Source organism: Bombyx mandarina, chromosome 19 (genome assembly GCF_030267445.1).
Source record: "Bombyx mandarina strain Sakado chromosome 19, ASM3026744v2".
NCBI lineage: Eukaryota > Metazoa > Arthropoda > Insecta > Lepidoptera > Bombycidae > Bombyx > Bombyx mandarina.
The window spans coordinates 7,156,948-7,183,986 of record NC_143225.1 but is presented as its reverse complement, the minus strand read 5'-3'; the positions used below and the strand labels follow the sequence as shown (position 1 = coordinate 7,183,986).

The window sequence follows — 27,039 nt, the reverse complement described above, 5'->3', positions numbered from 1 at the left end:
CCAGAAAGTGATAATTTTGTCTGACTTTAGTCCCTCAAGTGATCTCTACGTCTTTATTTGATTAGATTACGCGCTGACTGCAACGTCGCGTTGGCGACAATCCACAGGAAAAAGCAATTTTGGTGAAAATTAAATTAATATTTAAATCTTTAAAAAAATATACTTAAATCGGTTAAAGCAATATATAATAAGAGATAATTTAGATATAACTTATGTCGCATGGACGTATGACTTTGATTTCAAACACCATTTTATTTGACCACTATTTCCAGTACGGAAATTATGGTTTTAAAACATGAATAACCTATCTAACATCTAATTCTAATGTAATATTTTAGCTTTATTTGGTAAATCGTAGGTAAAATATACTTGAATAGAATCGACTCCAAAAAACTTTTAACAATCAGCGGCAAAGACATAAAAATACTAATAGATTACCTTGCTTCAATCTTTCAACCCCAAAAACGCAAAGAAAGGATCTCTAATTTATAATGAATAATTAATTACTTTAGACCATTAACTTTCCAATCTTATTGGGCTAAAGTTCTTATGATTTTGTACTAATTGGGAGATTTTAGGGGAAGATTAAGATAGGAAAAGCCTAAAGAAGATAGGAATTTGAAGGTGCTCGTTTATTCCTACAGTGATAAGATCTTAGTGACGATTTGTTTGCAAGGTTGGTAACGAATTTGTAGTGATACGTTGTGGTGTCCATGGTATCCATTCAAGCATGAATCCATAACTTTTTCGTGTCGTAAATAAGTGCCGACTCTCTATAATACCCACCACTAAATAGCCTAGGACATGCTGGTTATCAAAGCTTAATGATTGTAAAAATGTTTATGTCTGTCTACAATTACAGTCTATACATACTCCCATTTAAAAACTAAAACGTATTTTTTTAATACATTTGTTTATTTGCAGGCAGATAACGAGGCATTGAACTTAGTTTGTCATCTAGGTAAACCTTTCGAGATTGTGGTGATAGTGTAAATAGATAGCACATTTCCAATGTTCTTGAGTGTTCCTGAATGAAGTCTAGGTGCCGTGGAACCAAACACTTTTTTTACCTGTTTCGATATCTTTTTTTAGATTTCGATGATCTTTCCTACTGTAAAGGGAAGATTTTTCATCCTCTTAAAATTATTGAGAGTTTTCCAATTGTGGCGTAAATATACAGGCGTCACTTGGACTTGTGTGAAATGTGAGTTGTGTGATTTTAGAAGTTTTAAACCATTACTACATATTTTAGGCCTTATTATTATCTTATATAACGAAAATCAAAGTATTTTTTTCCAGTCAACTACATATGTGTATATATATGACGCTCACTTTAACTCTCTCACATTACCTACCTCACTCAATTGCAATACTCAATGGTATGATCATTTTTTCAAAACGATATCGGGCCTTGAATTGTCTGGGTTTCGATTTAGTGACTTACATAAACGAACTCTTCAGAAATAAATGTGAAGGCATATTATGTGACTGTTCATGCTTTTATATTATTTTGCAGCCTATTTTTCTGAAAAGGTAATCACGATTTGGTTTTATTACTTTATGTCCCAATCAGGATGTATTTATATTTACTTATTTATTGCGTTTATGTTTTGATCCCTATAGCTTTCAGAAAAAGCTAATTTTATTTCAGCTACATACACCTGAAATCGTCGTGGCCTAAAGGATAAGACCGGTGTATTCGTGTTGAGCGATGCACCAGTGTTCGAATCCAATCGGTTCGGTACCAATTTTTCTAATGAAATACGTACTCAACAAATGTTCTCGATTGACTTCCATGGTGAAGGAATAACATCGTGTAATAAAAATCAAACCCGCAAATTTTAATTTGCGTAATTACTAGTGGTAGGACCTCTTGTGAGTCCGCGCGGGTAGATACCACCACCCTGCCTATTTCTGCCGTGAAGCAGTAATGCGTATCAGTTTGAAGGGTGGGGCAGCCGTTATAACTATACTGAGACCTTAGAACTTATATCTCAAGGTGGGTGGCGCATTTACGTCGTAGATGTCTATGGGCTCCAGTAACCACTTAACACCAAGTGGCCTGTGAGCTCGTCCACCCATCTAAGCAATAAAAAATAAATAAAAATATAGCTAATCCAGAAAATGCTATCTAAGTTTTACCGTCAACAGAAAAACATCTCAGGTAAGTTTTTCCGCTTTTTTATGTTCTGTTGTATTTCTTTTGGTGTTCTTTCGTAAAAAATAAATAAAATGCTTAGAAAGGGACTTTATATTTAATCTATATTGCTTTCTTACTAACTATTTAAAATAACTACCAGTCTTTTTTAACCCTATTTAATAGAAATAGTTTTAGTTTATTAAAATCTTGAAATTTCATTCTCTCTTGCTAGTTCTTCTTTGTTTGTTACATTCGCTGACAAAACAATGTTTTTCTTTCGCGCTAAAATGTAGATCATGCTGAAAATAAAAGAAAGGATTTCCGAATAACAATTACGAAATTAACGGGTTTCCTAATTTACTTCACTTCTTTTGAAATATGATATAAAAGATCAATTATGATGTTATTACTAATCATGTTGTATAGCCATAGAATCTTGATTTTTAATTCAAAAATATTTACAAATAAAATTACTCATATTATTTTGCTTTACAATTTTAAAACTAACTAAATCAATAGTTATTTCTAACTACTAAATCAATAGTGCATCAACTGTCGATGCTACTTCCTGTTTAGATTTAACAGTCTGTACTGGTGGTAAGTAGGGTGCATTGTGAATCAGTATGGGTAAGGACTCATTTTTGAGCTACTTTCTGCCGTGATGCAGCAGCTATGTCCTGTTCCAGGCAAGGAGAGTCGTTATACAATACGATTGAGTTTTCGACTCACGGTAGTTGTACTTATTATAAAATGTCTGTGGGCCCCGGTAACTAAAGAAATTAAGCGGCGGACTATCTGTAAAAAAGGTCGTACTTAAAGGCGCTTTTAAAAACTTGAATTGCGAAACTTTGGTCCCATAGTTTGCAGTTTATCATATTTTATTGTGTTCTAATATGAGCAGACAAGCTGACGGCTATCTATCTTGAGGCATAAAGTTAAGGTCATAGTTACTTTGGTACATTACATCATCTGTTTTACTCTCTAAGCTGGTACGCCTGACCACTTTAATTTCTTATATATGAGTTTCTTAATTTATTTACATACGTAACAAGAAACAGAAATAATTTTAAATTAGTAGACCATGATATGCTTTTTCTTGCCGTTAACGTCTAAATTTAAATTAACAAAATAATTTTAAAGTAGGTACTTACCCGAATAGACATAGAGCTACAACAGTTAAGGCTGCATCAAACAAGTAAAATGCACCCGGAAATGTTTCTATAGTAGACATGTAGATATAGCTAGAAGCCGGCATGTATATTGATGGAGCCAACGATTCCGTGACGCCTATAAGTGCACTCAGCTTGGCTAAAAAGTAAATAATTAAACAATAAGACATCGAAAATTTTGTTTATAGAAACAAGAATTTTTTTCATTGATGAATACGAAAACTCACCAACTTCTTCTGTAGGAACGCTCTTAGTAGCTATTGACCTGATTGCTGTCAGACCAGTAAAACTGAAGATGTTGAATAGAGGAGCGGAATAGAACCATTGTCTGGTCGGAGCAAGGGCGAACATGAGGCATCCTGCTATCCTGCTCACTCCCGCTAAAGCGCCTATAATGCTGTCTTGGACATTCATTCGTTTGCTGAGCACTAATATACAAAATATAGTTCCTGGGGAAAGAAATTATTAATTCACCAACGCTGACAATTTTGTTACTAGTTCGGCAAGTCATGTCCTATCTACCGGCCGATAAAACCAAATTATCTGTTTCAATGACATGTTATTAATATAAAACTGTTATTCATTATCTATACGTATAATTTATTCTAAGATTTAATTGGACTTTATCAAAAAGCTATTTGATAAAAGTATGTCATCACCAATCCATTAATAGATTGAAATCAGATATTTACGAGGAAAAAACTGCGTAACATAATAAATACACAGTCATTTTTAGATGACTAAATTATTTTCGACGCAAATACTCCTTTAAGCATTGAGATTTGAAATTGGATGAAACGAAAAAGCGACACTAAATGAGACAAACATATGTATGCAAATATATGGTTTATCATGAGAATGAATGAGTTATTCAATACTACTAATAGTTTGGCTTCTAAAGCTTAGTGAATTGCGCGTGATATTTTTGATAAAGTTAAATATTACATAAATATGTACACATATATCTTCTATATATATAAAAATGAAACCCGTTTTCCGTTGTCACGACATAACATGAAAACGGCTTGACCGATTTGGCTTATTTTTTTTTTGTAGTTTTCTAATACTCTGTACAAGGTTCTTACGGAAACAAATAATAAGAAAATCTCTCAGAAATATTGAAAAATATACATTTAATTTTACATATTTATTTGTGAACTATTCCACGCGGACGAAGTCGTGGGCAAAAGCTAGTTTATTATATATTTTTATATAAAGGTATAAAGTAAGTAAACGAAATAAGGACAACGAAAATAATCGAAAGCGTTTCAATGTTTCCGACTGCCGGTCATCTCATAAAACCGCTTTCTTAAAACATGTTAAACAAAGTAAGTTGCCGCCAAAACTTTTCGGGTAAATAATCGAAAACGCGGGCGACCGGCTACAACAAAGTTCAGCTTGCGATAAAACTGATCAATGAATTTAATGAGTCTCGTGATTGTACTCCCAAATACGTTTAGATAAGACATATGGATGATATACTGATTACTGTGTTGCGAACGTAAGAACCTTGACCTAGGTTGATAAAGTAAGTTGCACAATCCATCAGTTTCTTAATAAATTTTGAATGTAATTATTTTTAATGAAGGTCACATTGAGAACTGATCAAGATCACGGTAGTAATTAAATTCCCCGATCACCATCGAAACTAAATGTAAATGTTTTTGTAAACCAGTTTCTGATTCAGAGAAGTTATTTATTTTTGCTTTAGAAAGCCGCTTTCGATTGTATGTTGAGGATATTTTTTTTTAGTTTACAAAATTAATTTATTTTTCGAGTTGAATATAAAATATTACAATCGGATATTAAGTTAGTTGTTTATTTAGCGAAACGATGTTTATCGTAAATTCTACGGATTCGTAAAGTAAATATTATTATAACATGTAAATGTAGTTTTTATTTAAAGACAAAAACTTGACTAATTTATTAATTTAACAAAAAATATTATAACCACTAATAATACCGCCATTATACTTTTGTATTATAATTGCTTCGATGATGTATTGTTTTTTTTTTGTGGTGTAATAGATTGTATTCTGTTCTCATAATGAACCAGATATAGATCCTTCTAGTCCTTCTAGTATAGAATGATTAACAGTGTTCATTATAACCAAATAGACAGAATTGTGGTATAGCACCGAGAGAACGCTATTGCCTATTTTTCGGCAAATACTATAATCGCCTATCACGATATCGACTCGAAGGCCACTTCGATAAAGCGGCACGACACGAGAACCCTCTCATCGTGGACGCCGGTAACTACATTCCCGATCCTGCGGACAGAATGGAAAGCAGTCGACGTCGCCCAAAACACGTCATCTCGGATCCTCCCGATCCACTAACGGTGTTTTTAGGTACTTCAAGCACCGGTCACCGTTCTCGTCGAACCCGTCGCTTGCGACGAAGGGCGCGACGAGTAAATTAACTCTCAGACACAGCCCACTGAGTTTCTCGCCGGATCTTCTCAGTGGGTAGCGTTTCCGATCCGGTGGTAGATTCTGCGAAGCACGACTCTTGCTAGGGTTCGTGTTAGCAACGTCATCAGGTTTGAGCCCCGTGAGCTCACCTACTAGCCACGGTTACGCTGAAATAGCCCCTAAGGCTATCAGCTTAGGTAGGAAAAAAAAAAGACTCGAAGAGATAGGTTGGTGCTATTCAAGTACACTATAAACATAATATTTGTATGTTTCGTAATTACGAAAATCAGTATCCGAACAACTCGATTATTGCGCAGTTGTTGTTAAAATTAAAGAAATATTTTTGCCGGAGAAACTTCAATTCTTTAAGTAAAACGCGAATAGTTTCAAAAGACAGTTTACACTTAGTGTTTCATGTATTTAGCTATACAACAGAACGGGGTCGGGTTTCACTTGCTTGCTATGCTATTTAAAATTATATTTTATGTATACAAAACATTTTATTTTTCTTATTGTGCATTCTGGTTGCGTGATCGCACTAATGCAAATTGTGTTTGAATGCTACGCCTCAAGGTAAAACAAAGAAGGAAAATACCAGTAATACTGTTTAAAAATTATATAATATATATTTCTTTTTTCATAGTGGTTACCGAAGACCATAGACATCACGACGTAAATGTCACTATACACCTTGAGACATTAGGCTTAAGTTTCGATTTTAAGCGCAACGGGGCAAAAACAGACCGTTTCTCATTCCGATAGAGGCACCCGTCACGTGCGGACGTGCTCATCGTCCACTCGATCGCCCGGTCTTTGTTCGCCCGGCTTTTGTTAGCCCGGCCATTGTTCGCGCGGCCTGTGTTTGTGGTACATCTGCCGACTAAGTGCTCTTTCTGGAAGTTTTTATTTGTTTTGTTTCCTTTTGTTGTTTCTGTGTTCGTGGTACATCTGCCGACAAAGTGGTTTCCTGCAAGTATTTATTTGTTTTGTTTCTTTTCGTAATTTCTGTTTTGTTGTGCTTTTTCTTTGTCCTGTAGTAATCGCGCCGCATTGCCACCTGTGTTCAATAGAACCGCTCAGGTCCGAGAAGTTGGGGCCTCGCCGCAAGGCGAGTGTTTTCAAGACCCGGGGCCGCCCCACCTGGGTACTCAGCGATCATGGACGCTGTATTCGCGGAATTCCTCCGACTTCGCCACCCACAGCTCGCCTCGGAGTTTTTGGCCTTCAAGGCCAATCACACTGCGAGCCCTCTCGAGGACTCCGCCGCGCTCGCTGCTCCTGCGTCGCCTGTACCTGCGTGCAGAGCTTCTGCATTGAGCACCGCAGCCTCTGTCGTGCCTGCCGCTCCCGTGTCGCCTATACTGGCGAGAAAAGCTGCTGCGTCGTCCGCCGTGACCATCGTTTCAGCTGAGCGATCATCCGCGGCCTCCGTCGCGCCCTCTAAAACACCTACACTTGCTCGTAGGTCGCCTGCACCCGCCTCCTCGTGCTCCGACTCTGACTCGGACATGGAGGTCGACCTCGCCCCCGCCTCATCGACGGATGGATTCACCCTGGTACAGAAGGGTAAGAAGCGTGCCGCGGAGTCTCGAGCTCCCGCGGCCGCTAAAATTAGCAAAGCCGTGAACGCGTCGCGCCCCCGCCCTCAGACTCCCGTTGCGCCCCCAGCCCGTGCCACTCCGTCGCCGCGTCCGGTGGCACAAAATAAAACCCAGACCCCTCCCCCGGTTATCCTTCAGGAGAAGGCAGCTTGGGATCGAGTTTGCCTGGCCCTTAAGGCCAAAAATATAAATTTCACGAATGCCCGTAACCTCGCGAACGGCATTCAAATTAAGGTTCAAACACCCGACGACCATAGGGCCCTCTCTTCTTACCTCCGTAAGGAGCGTATAAGTTTCCATACGTATACGCTCCAGGAGGAGCGCGAACTCCGCGTTGTAATACGCGGAATCCCTAAAGAGTTAGATGTAGAGCTCGTAAAAGCCGACCTGTTAGAACAAGGCCTACCAGTGAATTCTGTGCACCGTATGCACACCGGTCGCGGTAGGGAGCCATATAATATGGTTCTAGTCGCTCTCCAGCCTACCCCCGAGGGTAAGAAAATCTTTAACACACAGACCGTCTGTAGGCTCTCTGGTATCGCTGTCGAAGCCCCCCATAAAAAAGGCACTCCTAGCCAGTGCCATAACTGTCAATTGTACGGGCACTCTTCCCGTAACTGTCACGCGCGGCCCCGATGTGTTAAGTGTTTGGGCGATCACGCCACGGCCCTCTGCGCTCGCGACCAAAAAACCGCGACGGAACCGCCTAGCTGCGTCCTGTGTCGAACACAGGGTCACCCCGCGAATTACCGTGGTTGCCCCCGAGCCCCTAAAATAAATCGCCGCGTCGCCCGCCAAAACCGCCTCCGAGCTTCCGGCCCAGACATCAAAGCCTCGGCACCCTCTGCGTCGCAGGCTAAGCCAGCGTTCGTTCCGGCGCCGGTGCCCAGTGTCTCGGCCTGGGCAAAACCGCTACCGTACACGAACACGGCTACAACTCCCTCCTCCGCGATTCGTCCCGCCCCCGCGACTCGTCCCTCTCCCGCGACTTGCCCTCCGACCGCGTCCGACAATCTCGCTTTAGCGATCGACTTCTTTCAGTCGATCAACTTTGAGCGCGTTAACGCTTTGGGCGACGCCATTCGCGCTGCCTCCACTGCACAACACTTTATCGCCGTTGTGCAGGAATACGCCGACGTATACGCGTCATTAAATGCGTACGTCCTCCCCTCACTCCGCCGGTAATCAATGGCGTATATAAGTAGAATAAAGCCCCTATCCGTAACGATAGGATTTTTTAACGCTTACGGTCTCGCAAATCAACGTGATCAGGTTTCTGACTTTTTGCGTGACCACCAAATTGATATCTTTTTAGTGCAGGAGACCCTACTTAAGCCCGCGCGCCGTGACCCTAAAATCGCGAACTATAACATGGTCAGGAACGACAGGCTCTCTGCCCGTGGTGGTGGTACCGTCATTTACTATAGAAGAGCCCTGCATTGCGTCCCGCTCGATCCTCCCGCGCTCGCTAATATCGAAGCATCAGTGTGCCGAATCTCACTGACGGGACACGCGCCGATCGTTATCGCGTCCGTTTATCTTCCACCGGATAAGATCGTTCTAAGCAGTGATATCGAGGCGCTGCTCGGTATGGGGAGCTCTGTCATTCTGGCGGGCGACCTAAATTGTAAACACATCAGGTGGAACTCACACACCACAACCCCGAATGGCAGGCGGCTTGACGCGTTAGTCGATGATCTCGCCTTCGATATCGTCGCTCCGCTAACCCCGACTCACTACCCGCTAAATATCGCGCATCGCCCGGATATACTCGACATAGCGTTATTAAAAAACGTAACTCTGCGCTTACACTCGATCGAAGTAGTTTCAGAGTTAGATTCAGACCACCGTCCCGTCGTTATGAAGCTCGGTCGCGCTACCGATTCCGTTCCCGTCACGAGGACTGTGGTGGATTGGCACACGCTGGGCATCAGCCTGGCTGAATCTGATCCACCATCGCTCCCGTTTAACCCGGACTCTATCCCGTCTCCTCAGGATACCGCTGAAGCCATAGACATCTTAACGTCACACATCACCTCGACATTAGATAGGTCATCGAAACAAGTTGTAGCGGAGGACTTCCTCCACCGCTTCAAACTGTCCGACGATATTAGGGAACTCCTTAGAGCTAAGAACGCCTCGATACGCGCCTACGACAGGTATCCTACCGCGGAAAATCGTATTCGAATGCGTGCCCTACAACGCGACGTAAAGTCTCGCATCGCCGAAGTCCGAGATGCCAGATGGTCTGATTTCTTAGAAGGACTCGCGCCCTCCCAAAGGTCTTACTACCGCTTAGCTCGTACTCTCAAATCGGATACGGTAGTAACTATGCCCCCCCTCGTAGGCCCCTCAGGCCGACTCGCGGCGTTCGATGATGACGAAAAAGCAGAGCTGCTGGCCGATACATTGCAAACCCAGTGCACGCCCAGCGCTCAATCCGTGGACCCTGTTCATGTAGAATTAGTAGACAGTGAGGTAGAACGCAGAGCCTCCTTGCCACCCTCTGATGCGTTACCACCCGTCACCCCGATGGAAGTTAAAGACTTGATCAAAGACCTACGTCCTCGCAAGGCTCCCGGTTCCGACGGTATATCCAACCGCGTTATTAAACTTCTACCCGTCCAACTCATCGTGATGTTGGCATCTATTTTCAATGCCGCTATGGCGAACTGTATCTTTCCCGCGGTGTGGAAAGAAGCGGACGTTATCGGCATACATAAACCCGGTAAACCAAAAAATCATCCGACGAGCTACCGCCCGATTAGCCTCCTCATGTCTCTAGGCAAACTGTATGAGCGTCTGCTCTATAAACGCCTCAGAGACTTCGTCTCATCCAAGGGCATTCTTATCGATGAACAATTCGGATTCCGTACAAATCACTCATGCGTTCAACAGGTGCACCGCCTCACGGAGCACATTCTTGTGGGGCTTAATCGACCAAAACCGTTATACACGGGAGCTCTCTTCTTCGACGTCGCAAAAGCGTTCGACAAAGTCTGGCACAATGGTTTGATTTTCAAACTATTCAACATGGGCGTGCCGGATAGTCTCGTGCTCATCATACGGGACTTCTTGTCGAACCGCTCTTTTCGATATCGAGTCGAGGGAACCCGCTCCTCCCCACGACCTCTCACAGCTGGAGTCCCGCAAGGCTCTGTCCTCTCACCCCTCCTATTTAGCTTATTCGTCAACGATATTCCCCGGTCGCCGCCGACCCATTTAGCTTTATTCGCCGACGACACGACTGTTTACTATTCTAGTAGAAATAAGTCCCTAATCGCGAAGAAGCTTCAGAGCGCAGCCCTAGCCCTAGGACAGTGGTTCCGAAAATGGCGCATAGACATCAACCCAGCGAAAAGTACTGCGGTGCTATTTCAGAGGGGAAGCTCCACACGGATTTCCTCCCGGATTAGGAGGAGGAATCTCACACCCCCGATTACTCTCTTTAGACAACCCATACCCTGGGCCAGGAAGGTCAAGTACCTGGGCGTTACCCTGGATGCATCGATGACATTCCGCCCGCATATAAAATCAGTCCGTGACCGTGCCGCGTTTATTCTCGGTAGACTCTACCCCATGATCTGTAAGCGGAGTAAAATGTCCCTTCGGAACAAGGTGACACTTTACAAAACTTGCATAAGGCCCGTCATGACTTACGCGAGTGTGGTGTTCGCTCACGCGGCCCGCACACACATAGACACCCTCCAATCCCTACAATCCCGCTTTTGCAGGTTAGCTGTCGGGGCTCCGTGGTTCGTGAGGAACGTTGACCTACACGACGACCTGGGCCTCGAATCAATTCGGAAATACATGAAGTCAGCGTCGGAACGATACTTCGATAAGGCTATGCGTCATGATAATCGCCTTATCGTTGCCGCCGCTGACTACTCCCCGAATCCTGATCATGCAGGAGCCAGTCACCGTCGACGCCCTAGACACGTCCTTACGGATCCATCAGATCCAATAACCTTTGCATTAGATGCCTTCAGCTCTAATACTAGGGGCAGGCTTAGGGACCCCGGTAACCGTACTCGTCGAACTCGACAAAGAGGTCGACGTGCAACCTAACCCATGCATCAGCCCGCTGAGTTTCTCGCCGGATCTTCTCAGCGGGTCGCGATTCCGATCCGGTAGTAGATTCATTCGCGAAACAATTGCTCTTGAGTTGTTAGGTCTCCTTCGGAGGCGCTCGGGCAGTTGTTAGCAAATCCCACCCCTCTTGGCTGAGCCTTTGCTCGCCCACCTGTCCTGGTGAAACTGGAAAGGCCTTCGGGCCACCAGTAAACATTCAATCATAAAAAAAAAAAAAAAAAAAAAAAAAAAAAGACCGTTTCTATATTTTCGACACATATTCGAGAAAGTGACTTTATGTGATTTTAATGTGTTTTTTTTTATTGCCCTTGTAGGCAGACGAGCATACGGCCCACCTGATGGTGAGTGGTTACCGTCGCCCATGGACTTCAGCAATGGCAGGGGCAGAGCCCAGCCGCTGCCTACCGATGCCCAACTCTTTGTTTATTGGCGTAGATATAAGTTCTTATTTCATATCCCTATGTCGGAGCTCTTAGATAGTACAAAGTAAAAGCAATTGCCCAATATGATACGTCAGTTATATAGGAAAACTGGTAACTCGCTGTTCTGAAGGCACATAACATACCAAAAATAAGTAGGTGATCTCAACTAATGGCGCAAAAAATATTCCCAATTCACTTAATGTTAAAGTGCTTTAGATAGGAACTAGGTGAAAATAGAGGATTTTTTATAAGATCATAATATATAAAGACAGAAGTAGTAAACGGTATTATTACGGGCAGATTGTCAGTAGCGATAGTAGTTTAATGTTTTAGTGTATTTTGAACCTGACACGTCTGGCTTCTGGCGTGATTTGTTTCTCTGTACTAATCTAGAAGGTTTTTAGCAAAGAAATTTCGCATATAAAATCGAAAAATAAAATTAGCAATTAAGAAATATTTAAAAACTGTGCAGTTTTACAGTAGTAGTAAATAGTGCAGTAGTAAGATCCATATATAATCCTATTGAAACACACGAATCTTACTTTAGTGTTGCTTAGATGGGATGGCCCACCTGGTGCTCAGTGATTACCAGAGTCCATATACATCTACAACGTAAATTCCGTCACCCCATCTCGAGACATGAGTTCTAAGGTCTCAGTTCTTACTTTTATCTTACTTATTCACATTCCTTTTTTTTATTGCTTAGATGGGTGGACGAGCTCATAGCACACCTGGTGTTAAGTGGTTACCGGAGCCCATAGACATCTACAACGTAAATGTGCTACCCACCTTCAGATATAAGTTCTAAGCTCTCAGTATATAAGTAGTTACAGCAGCTGCCCTGACTTTCGAACCGAAACGCATTACTGCTTCACGGCAGAAATAGGCAGGGTGATGGTACCCACCCGTGCGAATCACAAGAGATCCTAACCACCAGTAAGGATCCTACCCTAGTTAACTAGTAGAATAAACTAGTGACGTCAACAATATGAATTTAATGAAAAGTGAAACAAAACGAGTAATACAGTTAATATCGACCTTGTGAAAAATATTTGTTAATACTGTCCCGTGTGTTTGAGGAAAAAGAAGTTGGGAACTACGTACTTTTTTTTAGACACGACATTGAGTGTGGTTTTCGCTTTATCTATGTAAAGTTATTCAAATTAACAAAACCGCCGGATTATCATTCGAATAGTTCCATTGTAGGTTTAAACAAATAAATATAAACGAATATCGTGTTTCGTCCCGAGTTTCGGTGATCTGAACTAGAGTTGAATCTCTATATTAATACGTGAAGCAAAAACTTTGTACAATAAAAAAAACATTACACTCACTACCATGTATTTGACACAACACATACATAAACATATACTCTTTGTTTACTGTCAATTGGGAAACTTTTGTTATTTTTTAAAGTCTGTAGTCGAATTGAAAATAGATTAATATTGTTTGTCTTTAATATTATTAATCTATAGTGCAGTTTTAGCGAATACTGTGATTATATTATCGAATTAAAATAGTGTTTGATAATAGAACCATAATAATGTTTAAACTTATAATTTCAATTAATTATAGTCGAATTTCGACTACCGGGCGACCACTTGTTTTACTAAATTTAACTGAGTCTTGATATTCATTTATTTCTTTATTTAATAGACGTTCAAGCAAATGTGTTCCTATAAGGCAATTGGAGATTGGAGCTACTAACGTGAATGCTCTCCTCAAAATAGACTATCACGTCTGAAGGATCTGATGAGAAGTATGACAGCTTTGCGGTACAAATGTCGGTATCTACCTGCGTGCTCATACGTCATTAGTCCAGATTATTATTGTTGTTTTAGAATTGAATTTAATTTTCAGTTTCACGCTGCAGAATTATCTGTCGACCCCGTCATTGGCACGGTTTTAGCGTAATCCCGCACAAATCTGTCTGAGAGTTTGACCGACGTGCGGTCTCGCTTCCAACTCCTAAATGGGTCGTTGCAGCCTACGTTAATAATGAAACTGATAGAAGGTGTTTTCGTGTGTACCCCGCTGCATTTAGATACCAAAATTCGAACAAAGGAATTCGCTCAAATCTACATAGCTTAACATGTGTACGTAAACCCGCCCGTATATAATAAATAACAACCCTAGACACAGCCCACTGAGTTTCTCGCCGGATCTTCTCAGTGGGTCGCGTTTCCAATCCGGTGGTAGATTCTGCGAAGCACGGCTCTTGCTAGGGTCAGTGTTAGCATCACTAAGGTTTGAGCCCCGTGAGCTCACCTACTAGTTAAGGTTACGCTGAAATAGCCTCTCATGGCTATCAGCTTAGGTAGGAAAAAAATTTATAATAAGTTTTTCTTTGCATAGACGGGTGTATGAGACCCAGCTGATGTTATGAGGTTGCCGGAACCTATAGGAGTCTTTGGTCTCCGGATTATTCGGTCACCCTATTAATCCAGGTGCAGTCGGCTTGCCAACGATTTTAATTAGTTATAGGTCATAGAGATATTGACAGCGAAGTTTTAATCCGTGGCGGTAGATAAAGGCATGAATGTGCCCCTGATTTCGCGAATGTCAACGAATAATATAATCGCATTCCATTAGATGGATACCTACGTCTTCTTTCGAAGGCATAAAAAGCCGTAAATCTAAGTTGAGAATTTTGTTGAATTACTAAAACTTTAATGACACGGTCGTTTTAATAATTTTCTTTGCATCGCAATAAAACTGACCAGACCCGTCCAAGTCCAAGAACCTTTATGAAGGTTTTCGATCTGAGAAATAAAGTAAAAGAAAAAATATTACGAAATTCTCACCCAAAAGACCGACGACGATATTAATTGTCCCATAAATACTGTATTCCACCTCCGTAAAGCCAAATTTCCTTATTGTGTACAAATAAGAAACTTGGGAATCCCCTGCAAAAGAAAAAAATAGAATTTTGATTAACAATGACATAGCGTTCAGGGTCATTCTTGATGTTTTAGTACGTTCTTTACTCAACCCGGCAGAAATAGGCAGGGTGGTGGTACCTACCCGTGCGGACTCACAAGAGGTCCCACCACCAGTAATTACGCAAATTATAATTTTAAAATTGTAGTGTTTGGAAGCATCAGCGATGTCTTTGTTTTTAATTGCTTAGATAGGTGGACGAGCCCACTGGTGTTAAGTGGTTAAGGGACTCCATAGACATGAACAACCTAAATGCGCCACCCGATTTGAGACATGAGTTCAAGTATCAGTTTTACAGTACAACAAATACAGCCCCCCCCCCTCCCTTCAAACCGGAACAAATTACTGGTACACGGCAGAAGTAGCCGGGGTGGTGGCACTTCAAGACGCCCTACCAAAAGCATAAATATCATTAGAAACTGTTCTCTTACACGAGGTGACCCGGTTAATATCATTTAATCTATTATGAAACTATAACAAATGTCTGTCCGCAAAATAAAAGTATTTAATAAAAATATTACTAAGTGTTACCTGACCCCATTTTTAATTAAACATTTATTTGTTTGTCTGTATTTATATTTACTTATCAACGTACGTATTGGTATCTCGCGTTTTGACTAGAGCCGGAGATTTTACTAGAAGAATAAATTTGTATTTTTTCACCATCAATTGGTTATGGTCCAGCCCTAACTCACGTGTTAAGTACCGAAATTACGTATAATAATAATAATAATAATAAGTATAATCCTGGCACATTAATTATAATAATCTGACATATATAGCCTACGAGTAGGTACCACCACCCTGCCTATTTCTGCCGGGAAGCAGTAATACGTTTCGGTTTGAAGGGTGGGGCAGCCGTTGTACTATAAAACTGAGACTAACCTCCGTATCTTGAGTCGTTCACTCGATTTACCTCGACTCAACTCATCCTCCAACGCGCGTTTTGCTAAGCTTGATCGTAAAAATAAACTCCACTCAAACTTCCTTCGAAAAATTCCTCAACGGAGTGGAGTAAATGAACTGTCAAGTCAAGGTACGTCGCGACGTACCTTGAACGTTCCTCAAGGCTGATTTTCTATCAATGTCCAAATAGTAGGTGGACCGCAAATGGAAATATATGATATTGTTGTGCGATAGCCTGGATCTGTGCCTGATTCGGGCATATTTAGCAACAACAGATGCTGTTTGAGATTTGAAGAAGGCGATTTGGCTGAAAGTGACATTCTTGTCGGAGACAGCAGTTACGCGCAAACTGGCTTTATGTAAACTCCTGTGCGGAATCCTCAAACAGATCCAGAACACAGATACAATCGAGCACATGTATTAACAAGAAACATTATTGAACGCGTAAATGGTGTATTAAAGGGACGCTTTGCTTGTTTGTATAGATTATTACAAAACAATACACTAAATACAAGCAATATTATAGTCTATTGTGCTGTCCTACACAACATTTGTTTAGTGACTAATGAACTTGAACTAAACCCTGAAATTGAGATAGAAAATGTCCCAGTACCTAATACTCAGAACTCTGCCAGAGGGAGTATTATACAATCGGCTTTTATTTGTAGACATTTTAGTTAAAAAATCTCATATGGGTATATAACTTAGTGATCTAACTTCCGTATCTTTGTTGTAACCGAGCAGTGAGCACCATTATTGTAATGCAGAAAGTATTATTTATTTTGATGATGATTAAATTTGATTTGTTAATTTTACTAATAAAGTTAATAGTTCGAGGTTGTTAACTAACTATTTCCGACGCTTCGTATGCTTTACAGTTTTTGTACGTACATTATTATTAGAAAACTGAAAAAGTAGTTAAATTTTTTATTTTTATTTTTTTTATTTATACTTATTGTACACAAAAAGAAAATACAATAAGAACAGATTTAAAGAATGTCTAAATACTATGTACAAAGGCGAGCTTAACTCATTCAAAAAGTAGTTATATTATAGTTATGTATTTTGAAAATATAAGAAAACATTGTTAAGCTTGTATTTCGATCAATAAATCGTTGTCAAATTGGTTATTAGAGCTGCTTAGTCTTTTTTTTTTATTTTGTTCATAAGGGCATACACATTAAACAAATCATTTCGTGGTTATTAGCAAATGCTACACGATATGTTACATAAAATTCGTAGGCACTGTGTCAATGGCGGCACGTGTCTCCGCGGTCACGGACATTACGTGTAGAAATCTATTACATGTAACAAAGCACGATTTTCGTCTGTGCGTTTATGTACTATCCACAAAAATTGGGCTCATTTGAATTTACTTTTTAACGATTTATTGAGACAGTTTTTTTGTATCATGTATCGTATTGTATTGTATCGAGTTGATTAGTAATTTTGTATTTCGAAATAGCTGGCGAATTCAATCACGATCGAAAAAAAAAAAACAAATAAAAAATGTGAGTCGTCACGGGACGCCTGGCAGATGTGAAACATCGACATTATTTTGTAAAAGTAATATGCAGAAAAGAACAGATTGTGATAGGAACTAAATATGTTATAATGATAAAATAAAATATGTATTACGAAAAAATAATTTGTTTTCAAGTAAAACACAGGTTATGTGTACTGTAGTAAACAACACTGTATACACTACGGAGTATACACTATAGGTATCCGAGCTCAATGTAGCGAGAGAGATGGCTTGACGCCGGATCGAGTGGGAGAGAATCGCACAGTCGATTGCGCATGGCGAGGCGTCGCCACGGCATGCGTCGCCACGCCAGAAATCGGTTTTACGTGCGGCTATAGATGTTTCACATCAAAAATCATATTCTACACCTGGTTTAGTAGCTACAACATTAATGTCTCCTTGGGCCAATACGGTTGATGAATAAAAAAGTTAACTGTAAAATGTATCCAAAGCCACGGTCTCATGCTCGTTGCAAATAAAATTATCATAATATAAACTTTCATGACTTTGTATGAACGAGTAACTTTTGATTCAAGTACACGTGAAAACATTTTCTTAATTATTAACATGAGCAGTTGTTCAAGCGTGAAATTAAGGGCTTAAATATATGTAGAGTATAGACCAAATCGGGAATTCAGACAATAGCAGAAATATTTGGTAGACGACGGAATTTTGTAGTATTAAGAGATTTTCTAACTCTGAATGAGATATAATAATGTCTCCGAAACTCTATTGGGCTTAGTAATAAGCGAGTAGATGATAAAATAATGTTTGATCTCTAATGACGTAACGCGATTGTTAATACAATCAATGTGATCAAAAGAGTAAAATCGTATTTTAAGTAAGAATTACCAACGACACTTTTATTAGTATGGTCTTATGTTGACAGAGAAGCAAACCGTTTCCACATACCACACCATTGCTACCTTACTATCAGCGATCCACAGTGGGTTTTAGCCTCTGACAATAGAAAGCGCCTCTGGCCATATGATGATACTCTTTATCGACACGTGATATCTACTGCTGCAAATATTTAGACAAAAAAAATAGTCTTATGGATGTTGAGTACAGTTAAACTTAGATGTGACTTACTCGAATTTGTTAGCACTTGATTGAGAGGTATTCTTGAAATTGCTAGATCTACATTTTATTGAAAGACCCGCAAAAATGCCAGTAAGTATTGCTTTAGTCAAATCTTAGCGAAACAAAACGCGTTTTAAAACAATCTAGAAAATACGGCGTGACGATAATGGAGGACCAAGACGATAATGGAAACAGACATATTTTTTTTAGAAATGTATTCTTCAAGTTTTTCCCTACCAGTATTTTTACTTAATTTTATTTAAACTAGAGGTCCCGCAGTAGTCGAAATTCGACTATAATTAATTGGAATTGTAAGTTTATACACTATTATAATTGTATTTTATACTTCTATAATCACAAATTTCGCCAAGGCTACACTATAAAAAATATTAATAAAGACAAACAATATTTAATCTATTCTCAATTTGACCACAGACGTCAAGAACAAAAGTTTGACAATAAATAGTATGCATGCGTGTGTGCGTCAAATACATTGTATGTAGTGTGTATAATGTTTTCTTTATTGATTTAATGTATCTTTTACGCATTATTTTAAAAAAATATTATCATTGTGCACTTCTTCTCTATATTCTCTTTAAGTGTGGAAAATTTCATACTCCTCCGTCCGCGCAATTTTCGTAAAAAGGGATACAAAGTTTTTGCTTCACGTATTAATATTTTATTTAAATAATCTAATGTAAATATTTTCAATGGGCTGCATGTAGTGTTGATTCGATATTAACTTGTATGTTTATTTACAAGTCAAGTGCCAACCACTGTATTTACTTGTAACGTTTCGTACTTTTAACGAATTTTGCTTTGTAATTTATTTAATAGTAGTAATTCATTTAAATAAGGAATGGGTACTATTCTAATACCTATTTCTATTTCTGCTGTGAAGCAGTAATGCGGTAATTATTTCTTTCGGTCTGCGGTCTTTTCCGGGATTATAGATGTTTATTTACTAAATGTATGTGTATAATAAAAATCTTACATTTATTTCCGTTATGTGGTACCTGTAATACAAGTTCTTTACGAACTTAGCACGGGACGAGTTAACGTGGCGTGAATGTTTAAAAAAAAAAAAATTGTAAACAAAGTTTGTAATTCGTTTTTTAGCTTTTTAGATTTTTAAAATGAATTTGAATAAGACTTCGTTTTAATTTTCGTAATATCCTCGTCGTTCCTAATTATGAGCTGTTGTGTAGCCAACCGTGGCGCCAATTTTAGGGTTCAACGGAATCGACTTGGAGGATGTATACGTCATCGGGCTAGTAAATTGAGTGAGTATCTAATTGATATTAGAGTTCGGAATTTTGTAATAGCTTTATGTAGTGGTAGTTTTTCATTATAGAATTCCATATAATCTGATATGCCTGTAAATCGAGTCGAATGAATGAATGCTCTTTTTTTATTTATTTTTATATTTACCTGTTTATTTACTATTATTCAAATGACACAATAAAATGAATAAACGTGCCCAATCGTTGTACTTACGGTTCTGTTTTTATGAGACGGGCGTGACACAGCCGAACCACGACCGTGTTATCATTTTACACAGTTTTCTATAATCGCTTTGTAGCTAAACTAACTTCTCGGAAAACATAGGTAATTAAAACAGACAAATGAGATAGAAAATAAATGTTTGTTATTGTATCCTAGAGCTACTTTTGTTTTTTATTGCCCTATGTAGACAGACGAGCATACGGCCCACCTGATGGTGAGTGATTACCTTCGCCCATGGACAGCAATGCCAGGGGCAGAGCCAAACCGCTACTTACCGAAAATTTGGATGAACTGGGTGGTATTTTAGCGTGTTGTATATATGTAACCTTTATAAGCTTAGTTTGTATATATGTATATTTGTCTACAACGGAATCTTTGATCGTACTTATCCGATTCCGAGGTGTCCTATAACCTAAAAATTTGCACACACATCAAGGATCGATGACAATGCAATAACATAACTTCTCTCTAATAATCCTGACCAGTTTTAATAGGAAAAAAAGTGGAATTAATTGTTAGTTTGGATTGCTATTTAAGTCTGTTTTTTTAAGATTTTACAACAAAAAACACGTGAACACATTTGACGGTTTTTCTACCATCGTCGAAGTTTATCTGTACACTATATACAATAGTTTCATTACTTCGCAAGCAATAATTTTAATACACCTTAGCGATACGAGGTAGGTCGGGCTTTAAAACCATTTACTTCCCAACGATTGATAAATAAAAGCTTGTCAAAAACTCGTATTGAACCACCGGCAAACGTCTCTGTTATTAAAAAAAAAAAAATCGGTTGTCTGTAAAGTCGGTCTACTGACGATAGTTGAACGTGACAACGTCATAAGAAAATACTGAAGGATCTTCACTTCACTTCTTGGACTTCATACTTGACGAAAACATGTAAATGTATTATTGTATAGCAGCTGTCCACGCGGATGCATCGCTCACTCAAGTAGGAGAGAGACAGATGTCGAACGCTGCCGAACGCGGAGGCCGATTGTGCCTCTTTGTCGTTCGTTGCGCGCTCTCGCTTGCACTTCAAGCCTTTAATGGAATGCCTCAGAGCGAGGTAACGCCACATGAGTCATGTTTTTCGTGCACACAGCCGGCTCCATCGAATTATAAGACGTTGTCACGTGAAAAACAAAAAAAAAACTTGTGGTAACTCTTTCTAGGCCTGGTGTAAAATTTATTTAAATATAAATTCTAAATAGCTGTTCGCGGACACAAGTGGAAAAAAGTAAAAATAACACTCTTTAATACTACATTACGTAATAACTGTCTATGGGACTGGCTAATCGTTTGCCTAACCGAGAGGATAACGGGAAATATCGACGGGTTCAGTCCCCCTTTAAAACACTACTAGTTTCCCAAGCTAACATCTTTATAAGTTTGTTTACAATTAACTTTATTTTCTTGGTAATGCTTAAGACTTTTCTGGAAACAAGCATTGTATTGGTGTTGTCGTATTATCAAATATTCTTCATAAATACATATATATAATTCTATGTTTTAATGTGATTCTGTTTTGATATGTAACATGGATATATTTTATTAATTAAGATGGCTAATCGAGTAGGGAGTGCTCTGAGAAATTGTTCGAGATGATACGGTCATCTTGTTTTTACTATCGCACCGCCCGCCACCGGAGTAGAGTTCATCCATACTACCTGGAGCCACTGCGTTCATCCACAGTGCGTTTCTAGAGGTATTTTTTGCCACGTACCATCCGGCTATGGAATGAGGTCCCCTCCACGGTGTTTCCCGAGCGCTATGACATGTCCTTCGTCAAACGAGGCTTGTGGAGAGTATTAAACGGTAGGTAGCGGCTTGGCTCTGCCCCTGGCATTGCTGAAGTCCATGGGCGACGGTAAACACTCACCATCGGGTAAACATGTTTATTTATCTTAGTACATAAACGAGGTCATCGCCTGCTTGCTGTTGATATTTCAAATACTTGTTAATTTCGAAATTCAAAATTTAATTCTATTTTATTTATAAAGAGATACCTAATATGCCATACGTGCATAGGAAGTTCTAGAATACGTAATGACTGATAGTTATTGAAGTCAAGGATTACGTGTTAACTCTTGTTATTCCTGTTCGACAGGTTAAATACAAAACGAATTTCCACATACATTTTCCTTAGCGAACGTTGTTAAGTACTTAATTTATCGGCGAATTATTTACAATATTTTCTAAGATATAAGTTATCTATATTATCAGATAGATTAAACGAATTAAAATATGTGGATTGTTCTATTAGACTCATCATACACGTCATCTCGGATCCTCCCGATCCACTAACGGTGCTTTTAGGTACCTCAAGCACCGGTCACCGTTCTCGTCGAACCTGCCGCTTACGACGAAGGGCTCGACGAGTAAATTAACCCTCAGACACAACCCACTGAGTTTCTCGCCAGATCTTCTCAGTGGGTCGCGTTTCCGATCCGGTGGTAGATTCTGCGAAGCACGGCTATTGCTAGGGTTCGAGTTAGCAACGTCGTCAGGTTTGAGCCCCGTGAGCTCACCTACTACTTAAGGTTACGCTGGAATAGCCTCTCAAGGCTACCAGCTTAGGTAGGAGAAGAGAAAAAAAAAAGAAAGACTCATCATTCTATTATTAATTTTGATTGTCGATAGGTAACAGATTTTTATTTTTATTTTTCTACATGAGAGGTATAAGGCGAATTTGTATTTACTATACATCTGCCATGAACTTTTGTCAATTTGTCAATGTTTTGTATTGATGATCACTTTGTTGGTGCGACTTAATAAATAAAGAAATAAATAAATATATAATACAAATGACATATTCTCAGACCGACTAATTTAATGATGCAGTAATTCGTGCTCCTGATTTCTTGGCTGACGGTCGTGGGTTCAATTCACATAATATCTATATGTGTATCTATTTAATCGTATATAAGTATGTATATCAGTCTCTGATTCCCATAGTACAGAGAAACCTAGTTTAGGGCCCAATGATCGTATGTGACTTACCCCCGGTTATTATTATTATTAACGCGCAGAGGAAAAAAAATGCAAGGAAAATTTAAATTTTTGTACATTATAGATAGTATATTTTAATATAAGATTAAAATCAAACACGATTTGAAATTCAAATTTAAAAAAAAAAAACCTAGAATCTTCATTGATTGATGCCTTTAGTGTTAAGATATTTTCATTTAAATCTTAGAAAAAGGAAATACATACGTATGAGAATATTACACTGAGAGTGTGTGTGATTTTATATACGCTTGTATATTAATAAAATAATTACATACAATTAAAATAATATATGTGTTGTGATTGTTATTTTACATTACTGTAATTGAATAAATGTCGGAAACTTCAAAAAACGAATGAGGAGGCTCTAATTGGGCTGTGTTTTCATCTGTTAATATATCTTCAATGAAAACATTACATTAGAATATATTAACATCTACATTCGATGACGATCTAGTGATACGAATCTATCTATATTGAAGACAATTTCTTTTTTAGCAAGTCTTATTAATTTCCTAAATTAAATTGTGTAAGAATAAGCAGGAAAGAAACAGTATAAAGCCGCAAAATGATTATATAACAATTCGAGGTTAGTTTGGACGAAGAATTAATTAAATGCATAAATAATCATGTAGCTTCCGTATTAAGCAAATACATTATATTTACAGCTATTGTTTGACGTAGCATCATTTCAAACAGAGAAATAAGAATTTTCTTATATTATTATCTATATATTAATACGTGAAGCCAAAACTTTGTATCCCTTTTTACAAAAATTGCGCGGACGGAGGAGTATGAAATTTTCCACATTTATAGAGAACATAGAGAAGAAGTGCACAATGCTAATATATTTTTTAAATAATGCATAAAAGATACATTAAATCAATAAAGTAAACATAACACACACTACATACCATGTATTTGACGCACACACGCATGCATACTATTTATTGTCAAACTTTTGTTCTTGACGTCTGTGGTCAAATTGAGAATAGATTAAATATTGTTTGTCTTTATTAATATTTTTTATAGAGTAGCCTTGGCGAAATTTGTGATTATAGAAGTATAAAATACAATCATAATAGCGTACAAACTTACAATTCCGATTAATTATAGTCGAATTTCGACTACTGCAGGATCTCTAGTAAATATTAAAATAAATATAATATCCTTCAACAAATAAACAACGAAAACTAATGATTATGTAACTATATAATTATTGAGAGAATAATAGTTATCTTGCACGATAATCATTAAATCGGCTCTGTTTATACGTCTCTATCTTAACAGACGCGCTTACACCATATTTTGTCACTTTCAATCATGATTGAAACAGGCTCCCAACATAAAAGACAACACAGTATAATTATTGAAAGTTTTATTACGTTTATAAATAAAGCTATAGGTAAAGGTGCCACAATTTTGTTTGTCTGTTTAAGTGCAGTAAATCTGTTACGAATTAAATAGAGATTGAGATAAAGGATCTGAGATTGATATTTTACTCGCCACCAGTCGTAAGTATTTATGAGAAAACTCAGAAGTGTGTATTCGTGATTTGAGAACATAAAACACTATCCTTACAACCGGTTAGCATTAAATACTGATTGCCAATATATATTTAACGAATCGAAAGGTGTGGTGTATGTATACACTTTATTGTAGGCCTAAGCCAGTTAATTTCAACTCGTTATGATTACCTTGAAGAAAAATTAAGTAGTACTTTATGATCAAAAGAATAAGATTGATTATTTAATATTATTTAATAAAAGTTACACCGTTTTAAAATTTCCAATCGCGGGGCAAAACCTCGTTATGTTAAATAAAATAAAAAATTAAGTACAGAATTATTTATAATTTACCCGAAATATCTTAGAGATAGATACACTTAGGATTTTTTTACATTTCATTCCGTGATAAAGGTGATACAAGTTATAGTTAAACAAATAAAACAATCATGTACAAAATTAATCCATTAAATTTATATAGAACATCACAAGTATCTTTCATAGTTTATTTCAATGCCGTATTAAGTAAAAACCAGTTTTGCACACGGAACAAAATATTGAAGATTTGGAAAAAAAATTGATTGCGCGAGCAATAAACTTTAAAGATCGTCACTTGGTATTTAGGTTCTAAGGGCGATATTTTTTTCAAATTTAATGTTCACCAAACCGAAAATACAAAACACTTACCGTACAGAGGTCCAACCATCAGCAAATATAGTGCTAAAATGCAAAATATTTGTGTTCTGCCTTGAAACGCGCGAGGCTTCAATGCGACCATCACTGTGTTTGCAACTAATTGACAGACCTCACGCAACATTTTCAACCTCTTGTTCTGCATCGTGTACCTAGTAATGGTACTAGCGCTCTCTTCGATTGGTAACACATCTTCGAGACGTATTAATCCGTACAAGAACGATAAAAAATACAGGACGAGTAACAATGAGAACACTCCATAGTAACCCAGAGCACGTAATAATATGCCGCTGAGGGCAGTGCCGGTCGGTGTCCCCAACGTGACGCATATCGTGACAAGCCCCAACCTAAACGTTCTGCTCTCGACCGTGGTTCTGTCTGCCATGAAACTGTACATGCCCATAAATATAATCACATAGCTTCCAGTAAACGCCGCGGGTAACGCTTCAATCAGCGCTGTCGCCGTCAGCGACAGCTCTTGGAAATAATACGTGGCGAACAGAAGTCCTGTATTTGAAAGTATCTCGCCGATGAAAGGGAATACAATACATATTTTTCTCTTTTTGTATTTATCACTCCAGGCTCCGACGAATATCACCATGATGGCGGGAATTATGGTTTGAAGAGGAAACTTCCAAGCGACTACTTTGGCGACTAATGATTGAACGTTGTTCACTTCTTCGTCGAGTCCTGTTGTGTTCCTTAATCTCAAACGGTCACAGATATCGTCGCCGTAATTAAAATTGACTCTGCAAGCCTTTTCCAGGTGCATACTTTGTACCGCCAGACTTGAAATAGACGTGCACATCATGTACATAAAAAGGCAGGGTTCTACTGTCGTTTCTCGAAGTACGTATTTTATTTGTTTCAAAATTATTTTCGATTTTTCTCTCCATGTTCCGCTGGAGGTTCCGGTGAGCAGTGTATTCGAATTGGCTAGCTCGTTGACGCTAGAATTGTTTTCAGTGCTCGTCAACATGTTCGTGCCAGTGAAAGTAAGAGTTAGTAAAAGTAACATAAAACGTGATAAAGAATATTTACTTCACACACAACACTGCGTCTGCGGCGCCCGCGTCACCCGCACTTGACTATACGGTTAATCCGTGACTTTTCGACTGTCGTTTCTAAAAACTTGAGCAGTAAATGTCAGGAATTAAGCGCGATATGGGTGTGCGGCGGTGCATACGAGTCGCTCGCATCTCGACTGCTACGATAATACAGGTCTCACTATCGACGACACCACTTTTAATAAATATGTAACTAATTTATCTTCTTACACTTCGAGTTACGCATCAGCCAACATTGTTCTTCGGCGGACGTTCGTGTACTTCGTGTAATGTTTTCGTCTTAAATGACAAATAGTTAGCACTTGTACAAACATTCGTACCGAATCGGAGTGCTTTGTTAAAAATGTTTGTTAACAAATCCTTTGTTATCAGGAATCATTATGTAGGATAAGAATGTCACGTCATTTCTCTTTATTTATTAATGTTATTGCACTCAATAAAGGAAAACAAACGAGTATCGTACAAATTGATGACCTTGGTAATAACCGCGATTTCATTTTCTTTAATAATTTTCTTAAACATAATCAGAACTAGCCAAACGTCTTGTCGTACCTATCTATAACAGGCGGGGAATTTTTGGATTTTTGTAAACATAGGAAACTTTCTCCTTAAATATCAAAGCCTGTTTGACGCCCACACTAAAGACGAAATACGCTATACAATTGTGTTATCTCGCATGTCATTGCATTATATCGTTGTCGTATTTTAAAACGAGTTGACATAGAAGCTTTCAGCTTCTAAATCGAGGCGTTCCGTACATAAATATCTTTAAATTAATACGTGAAGCAAAAACTTTGTATCCCTTTTTACGAAAATTGCGCGGACGGAGGAGTATACAATTTCCTATTTATAGAGAATAAAGAGAAGGAGTGCAGAATGATTATATTTTAAAAAAAATATGCATTAATAATATGTACATTAAATCAATAAAAAAACTTTACGCACTCTACCATGTATTTGA

General features: G+C 38.6%; 1 protein-coding gene across 2 annotated transcripts; it reads right to left on the bottom strand.

Moving 5' to 3' along the window:
• Positions 1-2,236: 2,236 nt before the first annotated feature.
• Positions 2,237-26,371, bottom strand: LOC114243686 (putative peptidoglycan muropeptide transporter SLC46). Of its 2 annotated transcripts, XM_028175274.2 has the most exons (5): positions 25,006-26,370; positions 14,649-14,750; positions 3,537-3,758; positions 3,292-3,448; positions 2,237-2,439 (listed from the first exon to the last, which is right to left on the bottom strand). In XM_028175274.2, exons 1-5 carry the CDS (start codon positions 26,027-26,029, stop codon positions 2,340-2,342), a joined length of 1,605 nt encoding a protein of 534 aa, XP_028031075.2. In that variant the 5' UTR covers positions 26,030-26,370; the 3' UTR covers positions 2,237-2,339. The 2 variants fall into 2 exon arrangements, with proteins under 2 accessions (XP_028031075.2, XP_089591257.1); XM_089735131.1 differs by lacking the exon at positions 14,649-14,750 and having other exon boundaries at positions 25,006-26,371.
• Between the last annotated feature and the right edge of the window lie 668 nt (positions 26,372-27,039).